The 19,467-nt window shown below is 54.4% G+C and overlaps 1 protein-coding gene across 3 annotated transcripts in view; it reads left to right on the top strand.

Moving 5' to 3' along the window:
* MINDY4 (MINDY lysine 48 deubiquitinase 4) overlaps window positions 1–19,467 on the top strand; it is a 98,428-nt gene that overhangs the window by 58,979 nt on the left and 19,982 nt on the right. For 2 of the 3 annotated variants that reach the window (XM_045508030.2, XM_045508013.2), the window contains exons 11-15: window positions 1,426–1,489; window positions 2,616–2,681; window positions 7,108–7,175; window positions 17,484–17,744; window positions 19,072–19,135. In XM_045508030.2, coding sequence (XP_045363986.2) covers window positions 1,426–1,489; window positions 2,616–2,681; window positions 7,108–7,175; window positions 17,484–17,744; window positions 19,072–19,135 — 523 coding nt within the window. The remainder of the gene's footprint in view (window positions 1–1,425; window positions 1,490–2,615; window positions 2,682–7,107; window positions 7,176–17,483; window positions 17,745–19,071; window positions 19,136–19,467) is intronic. The other variant, XM_010971276.3, reaches the window with a different exon arrangement.

The following is a 19,467-nucleotide window of genomic DNA, read 5'->3' as shown; positions in this document are numbered from 1 at the left end:
TCGAGAGGGGATCAGATCTGGGAGGACACCCCCCGCCCAGGGAGCCCTGGGGGACACAGCCGGCTCCCCCCTTCTATATTTCTCTAATCCAGACACTTTGGAAGACAGCCCCTCAGCTGACCCAGTCACTTGTACTGCTCCCCCCAGTCCCCAAAGCATGCTGCGGTTTGCTCTGCCACTTGGATCCCCGTTCCATTGACGGGGAGAACTCAGAGCGTTGGGACGGTGGTGGCAGAGCCAGCGCTGTCCTTTCCCTGCCGCCTCTGTCCTGCTGACGGATAAGCCATCCTCGTAATCCACACGGCTAGTCTGCTGGCTCTTCAGCCTGACCCTCTAGAGTGGAAGCATCATGCCATCCCAGCGGTGTGGCTAAGTTTCAGTAAAGGGGGTGCCCTATGGGGCCACGGGCCACATTCTGGTGGTGCACAGTGGTCAGTGGAGCACAGTACTCAAGAGAAGAGATTCCAGAGGCTGACTCCCAATGCTGTTGATTATTGACTGTGGAACTTTGGGCAACTGACTCACCCTCTCTGTGCCTAATCTGTTTACTTATCTGAAAAATAGGGATGATATTAATGATCACTTAATAGGGTGACTGTGAGAATTAAATAAGTCAATATAAATAAAATGATATATAATAGATGATAATAAGGAACTTGATAAGTTTAAATCACTTATCCATATAAATAAGTGATAAATAATAATAATACAAAGCACTTAGGACCAAGTCTAGCACATCTAAGTATCTGTCAGTGTTAGGTATCATCATCATCATTATCACTGTTGTTCCTACTGAGTGCTTGTGCTTGGTACCCATGTTCCAGGTAACTTACTAATGCTGGCCCTTAGGATCTGCATGGTAGCCCTAAGAGCAGATGGGGCACAAATGCAATCCCTCCTCATTTTACAGGTTAGGAAACAGAAGCCCAGAGAGGGGCAATGGCTAGTCTAAGGCTGCACAGCAGGCTGATGTCATAATAGCCCCAAACCCAGATGCTGCTTCTTCTAGTCCATGCCTCCCTGGGCTGCACATGCAGGTGCTGCGTAAACAGACGTCTGCTGAGAGGACGGAGGCTGGGCTTCCTCACGTCCCTGAGAATGAAGGGGAAGTCAGCATCCCTTAGTCTGCAGATGCGCTCGTCAGCGGGTGAGAGGCAGACAGACTTCCTTGGGTTTGGTTACCCCAAGCTCTCTTTCGGCTGTCTTTTTTTCATTCCACGTGCCTCCTCCCCCGTCAGTGGAGTTTTCCAGACTCAGCCTAGTGGGTGAGTTCAAAGCAGAGAAAACTGGGAGCACTTGGCTCCCTTTTCCCCTCTGGGCCACCTTTTTGTTTGTCCTCACTAAGCTGCCTGTGTGGTTTCGCCCTGGCTCTAGGGCACGTCTTCTCTCCGCGCAGAGACTCATGCATCTCCTTTTCCTTTTTAGGGCTTCGGGAACACAGCAGTTCAGTCCAACAGGGAAATACAAAGCAGATGGAGTCTTAGAAACAGTACGGCTTTCTGGAAAATTATCACGCAAGCTTTGGCTTTGTTTGGGGACAATCTCCTTTCATATAAGTAAATCCTTTCTTAGCTGGGGAAGCCAGCCCTCCCGGTGGTCCAGGCCAGCAGAATCCTCCACCTGGGACTGGGGTGGGGGCAGAGTTGGGGGGCTTTGGGGATGGGCTCTGGTCAGAACTGGCCAGAAGGCTGATGGCGCCCTGTCATGTGGGGTTGTACAGAGCCTGAAGTTCCCTTAACATTGTGAGCATAATGCCTTTCGGCTAAACCCCAGCCTTCCCTGGGCCCTTCTTTGTATGTCTTAGCATCCTCTCTCGGATGGTTATGGGAAAGGGTGGGGGGCGTGGGAGGAAGAGGGGGAGGAAGTTAGATAAGCAGAGAAGAGCTCTGATGGACAGAGTACCAGCTGTAAAGCCAGACCCAAGCAAGGCAAAGGATGGGAAAGAAATGAGAGATGTGTGAAAAATGCAGAAACAGTGACATTTCCCTCAAATGAACCTCCTCTTCACTGAGGATTTTTGTTTTGCTTAGCTTGTTTCCTTTGACCTTGGTTTGGGCATGCGTGCCCTGGGATCGTAATTAAGGGTCTCACTCTGTTGGATTTCTGTAAAACTGTTTTTTCCTGACCTGCCTGAGAAAGCACAGGAAACTCAACACCACTGCTTCCCACTGAACTCAAGACACTGCCTGGCAGGCTTAGAACTGGCCTGGCCATGGCGATCTGGATGGGTCGCCCACCCTGCACCCCCTTGTGTCCCCCGCCCTCAGGTGCTTCTCAGATATGCGTGACTAGCCCGCAGGGTGCGGCCCCAGCCTCCCATCAGGGCCGTGTGTGGTGCTGGCTCCTTGGCTTTAGTCCCGTGTCTTGAATCCTGGGGTCTCTAAAGGCAGGCCCAGAGCTTCCTCAGGGTAGCAGCCCCACAGACCCCAGCTGGGTCCTAAAGCCTTTAAACTGCACACCAGTGTGGGAGCGCCTCTCCACCATGGCTCTCTGACTGCAGGGACATCCCCCCCGGGGTCTTATAGATACTGAAGTCAGGGCCACAGACGCTAATCCAGCACGGGCCGCCGTCCATGGGGCTTGGGCAGTTTACTCTGTGTGTTTGTGTTTCTCAGCTCATCCTCCACAGCTTGACCTGCTTTGAGGAACTGGTGACTTTTCTTCAGCAGAGTGTCCATCAGGTATGAATAATGGTTTGGTTTATGGGATGGGTATTGCTAAGCCTCTGCTTTCTTTGTGGAAGGGATGCTGGTGAGCTGGGGTTGTTCCCTGTTCATCCCCGCCCTGGGGTTGTGAGGTGATGTAAGCTGGAGAAGAGTGGGCTTGAGGGGCCGAGGATTTAATCTCTGTCCCTGTGTCCTTGAGGGTTGTCATGACTACAGGTGAAGGGATGGGTTGGAGGTCTGAGCACCACTGATGGAGACCCTGCTGGTAGAGGACCTTGGTTGGTGTCCCTGGAGGCAGGGCCAGGCCAGGCAGGGCCTGGGGAGCATCCTGTCTGCTGGAGGAGATCCATGCATCCGCCCCTGGCTGTGAGATGGGGTGGAACCCCGCCAGAGCCTGGGAGCAGCCCAGTTAGAGGGCTGAGGGAACTCAGAGTTTGACTGTAGCCTCGCTGGCCTTGTGGAGGAGGCTGTTGAATGCTCCAGGGCTGGAGAGTGTGGTCTCTGGAGCCGTCAGCCTACATTTGCATCTAGGCTACACCCCTTAGTAGCTCTGTGGCCTAGGGCAACTTCCTGGACCCTTTGTGCCTCAGTTTCCTCCTGTGTAAAATGTGGATGACAACAATGCCTGCTCAGAGCACCGTGCAAAGTGCCTAGAGCCACTGCATTCTGTTCCCCATTGCTGTGATCCTTAGCTTTCATCCTGGATGCTTTGTCACCATTGCCATGATCACTTAAGGCAACCTTGAGATGGGTTAGTTGTAGACACATAGAGGCCGGAGGGAAACATGACAGGCAGGAGGCAGCCTGAGCCAGCCGGGGACCGACGCCCCCTGAGATGTGTCAGGGTTGAAGGAAAGAAAGGGCACGAGGCCACCTTCTCCTGGAGTGCAGGCCAGTCCCTGTGCCTCCTCTCGGCCTTCCCTTCAGCCTTCTGGGCTGTGGGCTTGGCTCTTTCAGGGTCCAGAGAAGACATGAGAGCATTTGGTGGTGAGTCCAGAGGGTGAGAGAACTTGCCGGATGTGGGACCAGGCCAAACACTCTTGCTGTCAGAATACCCTCCTTGGACATAATTCCCGGAAGATGCTGAGGGTCCGGGCACAGCCTGGGATGTGTCCTGGCCCTGAACACACAGCTGCCCCTTGGATAGGAAAATGGGGCCTGTACTGAGACCACAAGGAGGCAGGTGTGCCATCCCTGAGGCACTGGGCTACCTGAAACCCTCTGCCCCAGAGCTGATGCCTTGGACGTGACTCCACTCAAGGAGAGGCCCAGAGCCTGGCCAGGGCTGCCAACTCAGGGTGCTGCCTTTCTGTGCTGGCCTGTCCCAGAGGTGCGTGGGAGGCACTCTGATATAAGAGGGGTCCTGGCCTCGGCATTGGGAGGTCCCGGCTGGCTGTCACTTGCTCCCCGTCCCTGGCTCTCACTGGGTCTTCATGGGCATAACCCAGTGGGCCATCTGCAGGTGCAGCATGCATACTGCCTGCTCAGGGCCATGGGGAGCCTAGAGCAGGGGCCCCAGAACCTCCTCTGGCTTATTCTTGGGTTATATGTGGCCCCATCTGGAAAATGGAAGGTGGAGCAGTTAGCAGGAGTCTTCCAGCTCTTTACTGTCCACCTGTGGTTCTTAAAGAAGGAACTTAAACATACGAGAAAGAATGTCTTCCAAATTAAGTACTAGGCAATTTAAATAAGCAGAAAGGGCAGCTGCTATTAAACATGCCCAGAGTGGTGAGAGAATACAGCAGTGCATCTGAGAGAAGAGCAAACCCTGATAGCATCAGTGTGCATTCAGGGAGGCCAGGACCAAGGCACCTGTGTTCACACCGTCAGGGGAAGTGGAGCTGGAGGAGAGAAGTTCCCTGCGGGGCTTCTATGGGGCAAAGGAGGGGCTCCAGGGTGATTGCTCCCATGCCCCAAGGATCTGAGGCCCCATCTTTGCCCCTGATGGCCCTGGGGTGACCCTTTAGCACCAAGGTTGTCTACGTCCTTGTCTATAAGATGGGGTCCCTCCTCCCTTGGCCTGTCCCCCCAGGGTTTCGGTGACGGCCAAGCAAGGCAGTGAGTGTAAAAGAGGTCCTGAGATTGGGGCCGGTGCCAAGGGAGGGAACTGCCTTCTTTCTGCCACGCCTCTGGGCGCAAAGCAATTCCTCCTCCTCTCCTGGCTTTGGTCCCCGGGTACCAGCGGTCAGTATTTGGCCTCTTTGCTCTGGAAGGCGGTGTCTCCCCCCTGCAGTTGAATTGATGTTTTTGCTGGAAGCTGTGGAGCTGCCTCAGCACTCCCCTCACCAAAGTCATTTTTCATGGCCTGGGCCTAAGAGGGGTTCCTCATGCCAGGGCTGGAAGTGAACACTGATCCGCCGCTGCCCAGAATAAACAGCCTCCTTGCTGCGTTTTCATTACCACTCACCCTCTCGGTGAGGTGTCTGTCCCCTCTGTGAGCTGGGGGATGCTCCCATTCCTGCCTCCCATCGGGGTTCTTGATGGACTCAGGTCTCCCTAGGGCCAGAGCCTCGAGGAATAGTGGCCCCTTGTTCCCAAGCAGTACCAGACATTTTTCCAGACCCTGCTGGTGGGTTCCGGCCCCATTGCCTGCCTGAGCTCTCCTTTTAATGCAGGCACTTCGCCCTGTGGCCTTCCATGTCTTGATGGCTGGAATTTGATGAGATAATTTTAATAAATATTTTTTAAAAACAAAATGGAATATTGGTGCCATTCAGTCCTATTCCAGTAAGGGCCAGATGCCCCAGGCCAGGATCATGTCCCCACCCTCTGCCGTCTCACCTCAGCCATCCACATGGACAGGCATATCCACAGCTCAGGGCGAGGTCCCCTTGGAGGTAGCCCCAGGACTATGGAAAATGCTGGCCTGAGTATAATAAGAGTTCTGTACATTTACACAGAGAGTTAGGCTTACAGTGGGCATCTGTGTTCCTTACTTCATTGCAATCCTGCAAGTAGGAAAGCACCGCAGGCAGGGCAGAGGGCTAAACAGACTGAGGAAGGGCTGTGGCCTCCCCAAGACCATGTGCACGTCCATGGCAGAAGTGGGTAGGCATTTCAGAAGGAAAACTGAGACTCAGCTTTGTCACCCCCTAAGGCAATAGGCAAGCCTGTAGCAGAGCTATGACAAGGGCACTGGTGGCCTGGGTCCTCCCAGGCCTCTGTCTCCTGGTGCGGGATTGGCAGCGTTACTCTTTGCAGTTGTCAGAGCACTTCCACAGTTGTGGTCTCATAGGATGTGCACCATAACCCAAGGAAATATGCAACAGAGGTATTGGTCATCCTTGTTTTGCGAATGGAGAAACTGAGGACAACAGAAGCCTGAGATCACAAAATTAAGATGAGGTTGATTTAAGATTGTTGTGGATTTATTCATTCCATTTTTGCTTCCAAAAAAAGATTTAAAGTTACTTATAAAAAATGATGGCCTCAGGCTTTTCTATGCTCCCACCACAGTAAACCAGACCTTTCTCGTCTCTGGGCCTTTGCACGTGCTTTTTCTCTAGCCTGGAACAACGTTCCCTTCTCTTCTGATTCCTCCTTGTACCTTGGGTTTCTGTCTAGACATCACTTCCGCCAGAAAGCCTTCCTTGACACTCCTTCCTTCCCTAAGCCCTGAGTCTGTACTGAAGGTCCTTTGTGTGTTTCCAGAGAACCTGTATTTCCCATCAGCATAGAGCCTTTTCCCCATTTTTTTCAAGTTGCTTACTATTATTTCTTTCCTGAGTTACTTCCTGTGAAGGCGGATCTACGTCTACCTTGTTTACAAGTATAGCTTTATTTTAGCAGGGAGCATCTTCTTGACACAAAAAGTTTATGCGGTAATTTTTTTGAATAACTGATTGAATTACTGGGTGAAAATAAGACTACATATGTATAGTATTTAGAAAATATACATATTTTTAAATTGAAGTGTAATTGATTTATAATATTATGTTAGTTTCATGTGTATAACACAGTAATTTAGTATTTTTATGGATTATACTCCATTTAAAGTTATTATAAAATAATGGCTATGTTTCCCTGTCCTGTGCAATATATTCTTGTTGCTTATTTATTTTATACATAATAGTTTGTATCTCTTAACCTTCTGCGCTTTCTTGTCCCTCTCCCGCCCCTCTCTCCATGGGTAACCACTGATTTGTTCTCTATATCTGTGAGTCTGTTTCTGTTTTATTATATTGTTTGTTTTATTTCTTCAAGACTCAGAGGTTGGGGGATGCTCCTTGGCGGGCACTGCATCTACTCCCCATCCCTTAGGGGGTCTGATTGGTGAGACCTGCATGGGGTCTGCCGTGATGCCACCTGGCAATCTCTGGGACCAAGGGGAGGCAGCTGGTTGAGAGTCAGGCTGCTCCCTGGGGTGCGGCCCCCAAGGAAGTGAGAGGAGGAGGGAGGTGCAGACACCAGATGGGTGCTCATTCGTTTCTCGTCTTCCCAGTTCGAGGCAGGACCCTACGGATGTGTCCTGCTCACCCTGTCGGCCATCCTGTCCAGGTCCACAGAGCTGTGAGTATCTTTCTCCTCCAACTCCCAGGGCCGGGCTTGTCTGTCTGGTTCACTGCCGCCTCCCCAGAGCCCAGGGCAGAGCTTGGCACCCAGCGGGCGCTCAGGGAGTGTGGGCGAAAGGACGAATGAAGCAGCGGACCAGGGGGGCAGTTAGCCATTGTGGCGCGAGAGAACAGTTACATTCTGAAGCCTGAAGACCTGGGGGAATGAATTTTTACTTTAGGGAGGTGCTTGGTGTTGGGGAAGATTTGAGAACAACTCTGAGCAGGTGGCCCCTGGGGACTGGGGAAATGGAAAGTGTGGCCATGTGGTGCCCAGTCTGGGGAGGCCCCGGCAGAAGGCACTTGCTCCCCACGCTTGGGCCCGGGTGGGCCCTGTCCGCGTTTCCCGCGGCCTCTGGTGTGGGTAGGAGGAGGATGGCAGGAGCTCTGCAGCCTCGTGCTGCTGGCCTGCCTGCTGCTCGCTGCTACTGACCTTATTAAATGCGTGTGTGTGCACTTTCTAATGGCATTTTTCTCCTAATCCTGCCATAATGATATGATTCATTACTGGCTGGACTCACGTGCACGGAGACCATAAGCCGCACTGCCTTCTCCCCAGGCCTGGGTTTGCTAATCCCTGGGCTGATGGGTGTGTGGGTGAGATCTCTGAGCTCACTGAGGGGAAGCTGAGTTCCCGGAAAGGTGGGGCCCTTTTGCAATCCTCTTGGCCTCAGTTTTCCCTTCTGAACGGGGCCTCCTAGCTCTGGGGATCAGAGTGTCTCTGCTCTAGGTGTCGTGGGGGCAGCTGCTGCAGACCCTGCTTGCTAGCCTGGGAGCCGGGCACTCTGCTCACATGTATGCTCCTTAGGGAGCTCTTCTGGCAGCCCTGTCCTTCTGAGGGGCTTTCCAGGCCCATGTGCAGGCAACACTTCATGTCATCCACAGAGCTGCTTCTGCCGCCTCCCTGCTCCATCCAACCAAGCCAGGCAAGGGTCAGTCCCTGCCTAGGTCATGACACCTGTGGGGCATCTGTGTGGGGAAGGCTGCCCCTCTAGACCTGCACAGCCTTGTGCCCATGGGCCCGAAGTCACAACCCTGCCATGCCCCTCCCCATCTACTACACACAGGCACACAGACACACACACACGGAGACACACAGACAGACACAGATACACAGAGACAGATAAACATACACAGACGCAGAGATGCATACACAGACACACACACAGACACATGCGATGTGGCTGGAGTCCCCTCTTCCCCTTGTCCCCACTGCAAGAAAGAGAGAGAATGTAAAGACAGTCTCTCTCCTGCTCAGGGCCCCTGAGGACCTTCCTGGGTCCTGGAGGCCGAGGTGCAAAGCCTCCCCAGGCACTGTGGCCAGCCTGGCCGCCTTCCAGGAGGACCAGCACAGAGAGCTGCTTTAGCGCTGGACCCAGCAGCGCATTGGCGGGGCTTGTCTTACCCCTGTGGCCTCCCACACAGGGTGGAGGACATTGTCATCGGCAGTAAGAACGGTAGCAGCCAACACCGAGTAAGCGTCCCGCGTGCCAGATCATCTGCTGTAACGTCCTACACGTGAGACGCCTTTAATCCCCACAGCAACCCTGTTAGGTGGCACTAGTGTGGTTACTGTCACCACCTCTGTCTGTCAGATGAGAGGCCAGTGACTTGCCCCAAAGTCACACAGCTCAACCCAGGCAGCCTGACCCGAGACGGGGCTCTTTGGGTTTGCTAACTTGGGAGTAAAACAGACTTGGTTTCAGGTCTGAGTCCATACTCCTTTAAGCCTGAGTTTCTTACTCTGTATAATGGGGGTGATGATTCCTGCCTCACCAGATTAAATGCAGAAATACATGTTGTGTGCTTGGCGTGGATCGGGGTGGGTGGCAAGCCTTGGATGGTGGCGCTGCTGGTCCCATCCTCTCCCGTGGTGCTCAGGGTCCTCTTGTGTCCCATCCTGTCCTGTCTTGCTCTGAGTCTTGGCTTGGTGCCTTGTGGTGAAGACATCGCCACGGGGATGGCCTGCAACGTGTGATGGGTCCCCCTGTGGCAGCACTCACCCTTGGCAGGCACTCCCTGAGTGGCCCGGGGGCTGCCTAGGTACTGTGTGTCATTGTTCAGAGGGGCCAGGAAAAGGGGCAGCGGGAGGACCAATTTCTGCCCTGGGAGTGCGCTGCCCAGAGGTGTGCTTGGAAAGACACCCGGTTCAAGAAAAATTTTAGTTAGACTGTCTGAGGGCTTCAGGTGGAGAACGGGGCCTCGGGGGCTTCTCCAGACCCACCCTCCTTCCCGGCCAGGCACTCCCAGACTGGCTGCCCGACCACTCCACTCCCCGCCAGGGCTGCCAGAGACACGAAGGTTGGAGTGGAGCTGGCCTGCCATCCCTAAGTTCCAAGGGGCTTCCAAAGGGGTGGCAGCCGTGAGGAGGAGACACAGGACTGACAGTGAGGACGGGAATAGCCTGTTGAGATGCCACACAGATCCTGTGAAAGAGTCACACTGAAATTATTTAAAATAACACGTTAGTTTTCCCAGCATTTCTGAGCTCCTCTGAAGAAGCTGTTCCCTCGCCCTCCTTGAGAAGGGGAGCTCCTGAGTGGTCCCCTCCCCATCATGTGTCAGTCACGTTGCACGCCAGAGCTCCCATCTCTGTCTCTGGGGGATGCCAGGCCTGGCTGGGGGTTTGTTGTGATTTGCTTGGCAGTAATAACGACCCAGGGACCACGAAAGCCCCCCTCTTCCTGGCCTACCTCAGGGATTAGCACCTTGCAGAGGCCTTTCTTTATGGACCTTTGGGCACATGGCACCCTGCACAGGCACCACTTGTCAGACTGAGCTGAGAGGCTGGTCCAGGCTAGCCCAGGTGGTGACATCACAGGAAAACACCCACTAGTTGGCTGCTATGTAGCTTCTGAACACCTGGGTCCCTGTCTCTGTTCTGCCACTGGCAAGGTGTATGGCAGAACCAACCTGTGCCTTCGGCTCTTTACCTCTAACAGGAGTGGGTCGGACTAGTGCTTCTGAAACTCTCTTTGTAGTGAAACAAGATCTGACTTTTTTCCGAATGAATCGTATCCCAGAGCTAACCTCACAAAGCCTATGCAGCAGAATCGCTTTGACCAGAGCAGTGGGGGTGGGGAGGAGCAAACCCATGCCTGCCCCTCCCTGGTGCCAGGAGACCCCTCTTTGGAGAAGCCCCAGTTTGCAAACACAGCTTAGAAACTGTAGGACCAGGCAATCCCCAAGGGCCTTCCTGCTCTGAGGTTCAGGTTCAGCTTTGCTGAACTTCTTGATACCATTTTAGGCTGATCTGGTGCTGCTTTGGGTTGTTGAAAACATGCCCTCGTAGCGCAAAACAGAGAGCAGAGTCTCTTAAATCATACACTGTCCAGCCAGGAGACACAGAGTAGGGGGGGCTGGGAAGACACCCAGTTCTTCACAAACATGGCATGTGTGCATTTGTGGTGGTGTGTGTGTGTGGTTGGAAGATCGGTGAGTGGGTGTGAGATGATGCGGGGGTTGGTGGTGGTTTCTGAATATTGTGCAAAGGGCGACCTGATGTGTGTGTGCAGAGTGTGAGGGTGACTGAGGGCATGGCCATCCTGCCCTCCTAGCAAGGGCTCTGAGACTCATGCCTGAGGCCCGGCGGCAGCCCTCACTCCAGAGTCAGCCTCTCATGTCCGTCAGCTGTCCCCAGCCCTGGGTGGAGCCAGGGTGAGGGCCCCATGGGCAGACACAAATGCAGCAGAGGGCAGACACAAATGCAGCGGAGGGCATCCTGGCCCCTTCACCCTCGGAGGCCGAATGAACAGTAGCAAAGCTGGTCTTGGACTTTTGTTTTCCCCAGGCTGAGTGGAAAGCCTTGAGAAGGTTTTTTATTATTTTTCGCTTGATTTCAAACCATCTATTTTCTTTCCTAAGATCTCAAGTTGCTTACAGTAAGTCTTGTACTGGCTTTCATGTTTTCCTAGATCCCCTGCTTTCCAAACCACATGGGCTAGAACTTTCCCCAGCACACTCTCACAAGCCCCAAGGATGCTCAGGGCCCTGGTGTCAAGGCCAGCTCTGAGCCAGGCCTGCACAGCGCAGTGCAAGGGTGTGCCAGCCCCTCGGGGAGTCAGCAGTGAGCTGGGACCTGGCACAGGGGAGGGCTTGAGCGATGCCCCCCGGGTGGCTTAGGCCTGGGCAGTGTGGGGAGGTAGCTTGTGAAGAAAACCTTTTCATTCAGTAGACCCTTGGCATTCATTACAGTGGCAACTTTGGCCTACCCAGGGTAATCTTGAAAGTCCAAAATAGGCCTTAGTTTGCCATTTGCTGAAATAATTTTTGAACAGCACAAGCCAGGAACTGAGGGCAGCCCCTGCACCATGGTGACTCTGTGCTCTGTCTCTAAGAGAGTTAAAACAACAAGAGCACAGTTTACTTCTTTGTGGAAATAGCCTTGAAATTAAAGCCAACTGTGAGCATTGGTCATGCAAAGGCAAGTGACAGAAGTGCAGTTCTTAGCCAGTGTACACAGAAAACAGCGCTATTAATTGATTCATATCAAAAGCTCAGGGCTTTAAGGAGGGGCTGGGTCCAGGAACCCAGACGTTTTGGGGACTTGGTCTCTTCATTCTCCTTTCCAGTGTCTCCTCTGTGTTTTGGGGGCACCCTCCCGCATGGAGGGCTCTGGGGAGCCCGGCGGGAAAGGGAGACTTTTCCCCGGTACTCCTCAGCCCATTGGAAGCCGTGCCCCCGTTTCTGGTGCCTCAAGGTGGCCGGGCCTGGGCTGCACCCATCCTGGGGCATGTGAACTCAGGGGCTGCCCCAGACGGCGGTCAGAACCCTCAGGGATCTACCACCCTGGCTGGGGAAGGGATGGGCTGTATAGTCAGGGACTGGAAGTGTGGGACATATCAAGGAGCTCAGAGCAGACGTGAGCTCGGGGCTGGGTCAGATCTGGCCCCTGCAGGCTGCTCTCAGAAATGAAGAGAAGCAATGACGGAGCTTCCAGTCCATCTCAGGAAGGCTGGGCTGGCCAGGGGATGGCGGCGTAAGGATTCAAGCCCAAGGCGCTTCTGGTTGAGAATCTTAGGTTTTTGGTGGCCCAGGACGTGGTGTCCTGATGGGAGGGGATAGACAGCGTACACATCTGCATTCTCCATCACCATCCTGTCGTACCACTTAACCTTTCCAGCCCAGAATGGGAGGTGCACACAGAACCTCCCAGACCTGGTGCCCTGGCTCAACACAGCAACCGATTCGCAGCCCTGAACAGAGCCCTGGCCTTTCTCCCTTGTGTCTTCCACGTGGGACATGGGAGACCGGACAGGATGGTTAATCGCTTCCTTCCCAACATGTCAAGCTCTTTTGACTATAGGTGGGAAACAGGAGAGGAACTTTCTCAATGAACTCCAAGTCACCTTTAACCTGGATTCAGATGCAGGTGGAGGCTATGCTAGTGAGCGCTCTCAGCAGACGTGTCTGAAGAGGCCAAGGTGGTGGGCAGGAGACAGACCCAAAGGGGTTATCGATACCTTTGTCATCAGAAACAGCAGGTGTTCCACCCAGACCCCACTTCCTTCAACTGACTTTCCTTCCTCACCCTGGTTCCTTTCCTGGGAGTCCCCATCTCCTGTGCCCCCCCAGCTCCTGTGCAGTGACCAAAGCTCCATCCTGTAGCTCTCTGGCTAGCTCCCTCACCATGAAGAAGACTGGTGCTGAGAGGGGCCCTGGGCCCCTGCAGGTACACAGCAAATGGGCCCCAAATTATGTGAGCCGCCCACACCCAGCCCTGCGGAACGCCTCCGGAAGCTGGATCCCACGCAGTACTTGGAAGCAGGCAGAAGCAAGCATCCCACCCAAGTAGCTGAAGCTGCCTGGAACATCCCACCCTGGGCTTTTGGGGCTGGCAGCAACCCAAGGGGCAGGCCCATAGGCCTGGGGCCATTATCCTATTTTGCAGATGTGGGGACCAAGGCTCTGAGAATTAAGTCCAGGTTGACGGCACAGCTGACAGCATCACCCAAGTCTCCTGTACCTGCATCGCCCTTCCTGAGCTGTGGGAGGAATGATGGGCACTGCTCGGCTGCGTCTGCCCACTTAGGAGGAGATGTGGGACGCAAGACCACAGGGAGGCCCAGACCAAACTGATGCTCATCCACCACCTTCACTCTACACCTATTTTCAGCTGGCGTGGTCTGGTCTCAGGCTGCTAAGATGGCAAGTCATGGCCAGTGAGTGCCAGCAGGGCATGGTTGAGGGCAGCCAGTCTGCCCACGGACACTGAGCCTGAGGGCTGGATGCAGAGGAGCGGGACCAAGCTCAGGCCACGCTGGAGTTAGTGGTAGAGCTGGGAGGGTCTCCTGACCTTCAGTGCAGCCAGTCACCCAAGGCTGCACCTCCTTGTTCCACGAAGGGCTCACTCAGGTGCCCAAGTAAAGAGGACAGGCCTCAGGAGGAGGGAGAGGCCATTAACCTTTTAGAAGAACTTTCTGTTCCGGGCAGCCCAGCTGCTTGGGTGGGATGCTTGCTTCTGCCTGCCTCCAAGTGCCGCCTGGGATCCAGCTTCCAGAGGCCGTTCTGCAGGCCTGGGTGTGGTGGGCTCACGCACTTCAGCGCCCGTTTACTGTGCACCTGCAGGTTAGGGCCGAGCTCTGGGCACCACAGGCCAGATGGACACAATGTAACCCTGGCCCTCAAAGTCCTTGCTGCCCGGAGGGGCAAGACCAGCACCCAAAAAACAGTGGGTGAGTGCTCTTAGGAAAGGGATGTCCACAGAGACATGGACGACATCTTCCCAGGGGCAAGGGAGGTGTCTCTTTATGCAGGAGGCCACATTTAACAGGGCCCTGGGATGTGTGGGAAGGGTTATGTTGGACAGCAAGAACAAAGTAGGCGAAGACCGACAGAGGGGTTTGCAGGGAACAATTGTACAACGTGTGGTTGGGAGGGAGGGACTGGCACTTGGGGAGAGGACTGGGAGTGGTGAGGCGGAAGGCAGCAGGGGAAGGGTTTGGGCATCTTTGCTTCCTCTTCCTTCCTCCAGGCAGCTCCCTCTCTCTCCATCCTCGGTCCTTGCCCTGCTTCCTGTGTCCCCACCTGGCCCCTTCCTCTTCTGGGCCCCTGACTGCAGAATGAACATAACACCATTCCCTCCGACCTGTGGAGCTATCTGCAGTTCGCAGGGCCTTTTTATGGCCTCAGCCCTTATTGCAACAACTCTGTGAGGGTTATTGTTGTCCCCATCAGGGGTTGACATACCCAAGGCTCAGAGACGGAAAGCAATCTACCAAAGGTCACACAGCGCTCACGCTAGAGGGGGCCTGACACCCATGTGTTCTGACTCATTGTCCATTTCCTCTCAGCTTTCCTGGGAAAACAGTCAATATCTGCTCTATCCAAACCCTTTTCAGATATTCATGGCCCCAGTTCCATCACTGGGAGCCTCCATTTATTCTGGGTTCTTGGCTATGGTACGAACAGTTGAGGTTGCAGGAATCATGACCTCTCAGTCATTGTGGGTTTTCTTTTTTTATTTTTTTATTCTTCTTCTTATTATTGCTGTTATCATAGGAAAAAGGAAGTGACATTTACCAAATTCCGAATGCTTTAAATACTTCATCTCCTTCAGTTCTCACAGCAATCTATAATAGAAGCAGGCATCTCCATACCCATTTTGCAAGCAGGGAAACTGAGGCTCAGAGAGGGGAGCAACTGGTAAGCAGCAGCAGCTGGATTTGAGTCAGAGCCCAGGTTCTCTTAGTTGTTTCACAGCTGTCCTTTTTGATGTTGATGTTGTCCTCGAGAGTCAATAGAAACCCCACCGAACAATGGGTGATTGTTTCTGGAAGCCGCTGCTTCCAGGTAGCAGGGACTGCAGTGGAAGGCGCAGTCTCTCTGGGGGAGAGGTCCCCCTGGGTGGGACAGGCAGGAGCTGGCCCAGAGGATGTGATGGTGCCTGGGCCTGGCGTCCTAGAGGTCAGGTGGAGGGGAGGTGGCTGACTGGCTCCTCCTGGGTTAATCACTGCCTATTTTAGGCATGATGTTTTAAATATCAAAGTCGTGGACCAGGCACACTTGTTCACATCCCAGAAGGTCCCCAGAGACCACCTGCTCCAGGACTCTGGTTTTATAAATGAAGACACAGGCTGAGAGTAGGCAGCAACTTGCCTGAGGTCACTGAGCCAGCCTGAAGCCGAGCTGGCCCCTGACCCCCGCCTCTCGTGGATGTTGATTTTAGGTGAATGACTTGGACTGTAGACTGGAACCATAGTTTTAGGCCACTTGGACATATCTTCCTTCTTATTCAGAAACTTCTGTACGAAATGCCCGGATTCACGTGTTCGGTCACATGGTGGGGAGGCTTTAGGGTGAAGGGACAAGCTGTGTCCCAGTAGGGGAGGGGAGGAGCCAGGAACGGGGCTTCAGGGCTCCGGGACCTGCCTGGAGCTGGCCAGCCAGGCTGACCATCACGTGTTTCAGACCACACTGGACATTGTGAGACTGGTGCCAGGGACACAGTCCTGGCCCGCCGACTCTGACCACAGGACTGCAAGTCCCTTCTCCTTTCCCCATCAGTAGAACGGAGGTGGCTGTTCCCTGGCTCTGGTCTAACAGGGCCGTAGAGGGAGGGCAGTGCACCTGGAAGTGTCTGCGACCGCAGACACTGCGGAGCCGAGGCTCAGGTGTTGTAAGCTGCTCGGTGGCAGAACCTCTGCCCCTCTGAGCCCCGTGACGGAGGGCCGGCTGGACGTAGGCAGTGGAGCCCTAGGGCCAGCTTCGGGCCTGAATGTGGGCTGGCACCTGCCACTGGCCCTGGACCAGTGTGTCCTCTCTCTAGGCTTCTATTCTTGTATCTGCAAAATGCTGGGCCCTGAGGCCTCTGCCATCCCTGACGTCCGCTTTCTGTTCTGTTTCTTTGTGCAGTGCAGTGTCTCTGGGACCTCCTGATGGGGGCAGAACTGGGAGAAGCAGTCCTTGCTGGCATCCTGGGCAGAGCTCTCTGCTCCCCTTCCTCTGACAGTGGGTAGACTGGATCCCCCCAAGGTCGGGTCATCACCCCAGATCATTGGTTAGGTTCTGGACTTTGGCTTCCAGAATGCTGAGGAGGTTGGCGGCAGGGCAGCCAGGGCCAAGCCCCTCCTCAGAAGCTCAAAAAGTAGGAACCTCAGAACTCAGGCAGCCCCTCCACTGATTCAACCTCTGCTCTCAGGACATTTCATGACCTTGGAGACGTAGGGGTTCCCCAGAGGGGCCACAGGGCCTGGTGGAGAGGGAGAAGGATGGGACCAGCCTCTGCACTGCCTCCAGCCCAGAGCATCTCTGCCTTTGTGTTTCACATATTGGCTTCTGCGTATAAGAGTTCATTTGAAGAAAGATGTTGGAGCCCCTTGTGTTGGTTTGCTAGGGCTGCCGCCTGGGGAGCTCAGGCCGCAGAGGTCGGCTGTCTCACAGTTCTGGAGGCCAGAGATCCAAGATCAAGGTGTTGCAGAGGTGGTGTTCTCTGAGGCCTCTCTCCTTGGCCTGCAGATGGCCATCTCTTCTCTGTGTCCTCACATAGTCTTTCCTCTGCGGGCACGCATCCCTGGTGTCCTACTGTGTGTCCAAGTTTCCTCTTCTTAAAAGGACACCAGTCAGGTTGAATTAGGGCCCACCCTGGTGGGGTCAGTTAACTTAATCACCCCCTTTGAAACACTTTATCTCCAAATATAGTCACATTCTGAGGTACTGAAGGCTAGGGCTTCAACATATGCATTCTGGGGGACACCACCCCCATCTTGTGCAACCCTCTCATATTATAAAAGGGGAGACCAAGGCCCAGAGAGGAGAGGTTTGTGGCTGCACAGCTAGTCGGGGCTAGAAATCGGGCCTGGTGATGGCCGTGCGGTGCGAATCCCCTCTTCTCCGGGCAGAGCAGAAGCTGCTGTTTCTTTGCTCTCGGACGCCTCACACTCAGCTCTCCAGGGAATTCCCCGAGAGGGAGGCCTGGGCATCTAGATTTGCCAAAGTTGTAAATCTCTTAAGCCATAAGCCGCTCCTTGGCGTCTCCCGAATGCCCTAATATGAAATACAGATGTTCCTCCCTTTTAAGATCTGAGCCTACTTCTAAATTTCCCATCGTGTTTGCACCTAAGGATGCAATTACCATTTCCTCCCATTGTCCTTTCTGCCTGTCCCCCTGCTCTCTCTCAACTGACGCAGGCGCCCAAACCCGCTGGGTGAACACGAGGCTGTGAGATTACGAGGATAGGGCTGCTTCTGAAAGCCTTGGGGTGGCTCAGGGCCAGTGATGCTTATCAGTCCACCCAGGGCTCCTCTGAGGTTATTTTCTTCTTTTCAGAAGATGCCTGAATGTGCCGCGGGAAGCATTTCCATCAATTCTTCTGCCAGAGCCGGTACCAGTCGAGCGCTGCCCTCGGCTCCTTGTCCCCCTTCCCCTTAGCCGGCTCCATCGCAGGCCCACTGGGCTGTCTTCTGGGGTGAGGCCCGCCTCCGAGGCCTTTCCCAAGGAGCCCTGGCCTCCGTGGTTCTCGGCTGGCCCTGCAGTGCCAGCCCACCCCGTCCTCTCATGTGGACCACAAACCATCCCCGTGGGGCCACGGTTAGTAAAAACCACAAGAAAGCATTTCTCCTGAGGAGTCCTGGAGCTTGAGTTTCTCAGCTTGTTTGGAAGTTTGCAGGGACCAGGGTGTGGATTTTAGGTTTGTGGACTTCTGGCAGATCTTAGATTTAAAGCATAAAATTGAGACCAGGTTTCTCTTCTCTAAAAGGAGAAACAAATGGCATGACTGCTCGGCTCTTCCTACCTCTGGGCCGCCCCTGGGCGCTCTCTTTGGGGTGGGGATGGGCAGGGCAGGCCACGGCCTGTGCTGGATGGGCAGCAGTGTGGGGAACCGGCTTCCTGGCCTCATATCATCCCCCTGGCATTACCTCTCTGAGCTTCTCTCCATGTCCATAGTGGTTTCTACCTCACTGGGTGGCCGGAGGGTTGAAATGCTGTCCTCTGAGTGCGGTCCGTATACAGGAGCTCTTTTCCTGTTTACCCGGCCCACGGCTCAGTTCAACAATAATGCATGGTCTCCCGAGAGATTTGCTTTGGGGGTCAAAGGAATAATGTCCTAATGGTGGGCTTTCTGGATGGCAGGAGGGTTTTGAGATTTGTGGATGGGGAGACTTGCTCCCTGGTGCTGACCTCACATGTGACAGGGCCATTGCTGACATGACACCCTGAATCATTCTGGCCCTGGATAGCATCCCACCCTAGCAATCTATTTCTGTTGGCAAAATGGCTTTTCACTTTGCACCTTTTGGGGGACCCCGTTCTGAAGGTGGAGCCACAGAGGTGACATCTGAGACTGGCAGGGAGGTCCCCCACCAGCTCCAATGCCCACGAGCCCAGCTCCCTGGGCAAGTCGATTCTTCCCTGAGCTCTGGTTTCCTCTCAGTTTAGGGAATAAGGGGTGTGCAGGGCCTGGTACAGAGTCTATGCCCAGGTGTGGCAGCTCTTGTTTTAGGACTCAAGGAGGCATTAGAGACCCATTCTTCCCATTTAAAAGACTTGCAGACTGAGAATGGGAGGTGGCAAGGGATGTCCCAGTCCCCACCATTAGTAAGTGATCGTTGGGGTGTGAATGCAGAACATGGATTCCCAACCTGGGGCCCTTTCTGCTGTGGCATGCTTCCATCACTGACTTCTGGTGTCAGCAGAGGGCCTGGTGAAGCCAGGCTGGAGGCCTTTGCCAGAGCAGAGTGAGCCCTGGGCTTGAGCCCCAGGGAGGGCACAGAGCGCAGAGGCTCAGCTTCCCACCAAATCCAGAATTCTGGGCCTCAGCCTGGAACTGGAGGGGAACCCCTGGCCACCCAGGGTTTTGCCCAGCAGCCTGAGTTAGGCAGAGACATGCTAACACCCCTTCCTTTTTGTTCTCCAGCATCCGCCAGGACTTCGACGTCCCCACCAACCACCTGATTGGAGCACACGGATACTGCACGCAGGTCGGGGCACAATGGGCGTGGGGCAGTCAGTGCTTCTTTCCCTTCCTCTTCCCTTCTGTCTTTGCCCCTGCTGCTTTCATGTTCCACCTCTGCTGGGCTTCCACATCACGAAGACCTAGAGAGGGAACTCAGATTAGCTTCTGTTTCTGGAGTTTGCTGTGCTTGATCTGTATGTGTGGAGCTGCAGGAGATGCAAAAGAGGCAGACCCAGGCGCCGTCCAGTGCAGAGCTGTGGTGCAGGCTGGGGGCCCTGGATCCAGCTGGGGAGACGACGGCTATGGCACCCTGAACATTTGCACAGGACATTGTCTTTATGATGACCTTCTGCATCT

Source organism: Camelus bactrianus, chromosome 7 (assembly GCF_048773025.1).
Source record: "Camelus bactrianus isolate YW-2024 breed Bactrian camel chromosome 7, ASM4877302v1, whole genome shotgun sequence".
NCBI lineage: Eukaryota > Metazoa > Chordata > Mammalia > Artiodactyla > Camelidae > Camelus > Camelus bactrianus.
The sequence above is the reverse complement of the archived record's forward strand: the minus strand, read 5'-3'. Positions and strand labels throughout refer to the sequence as shown.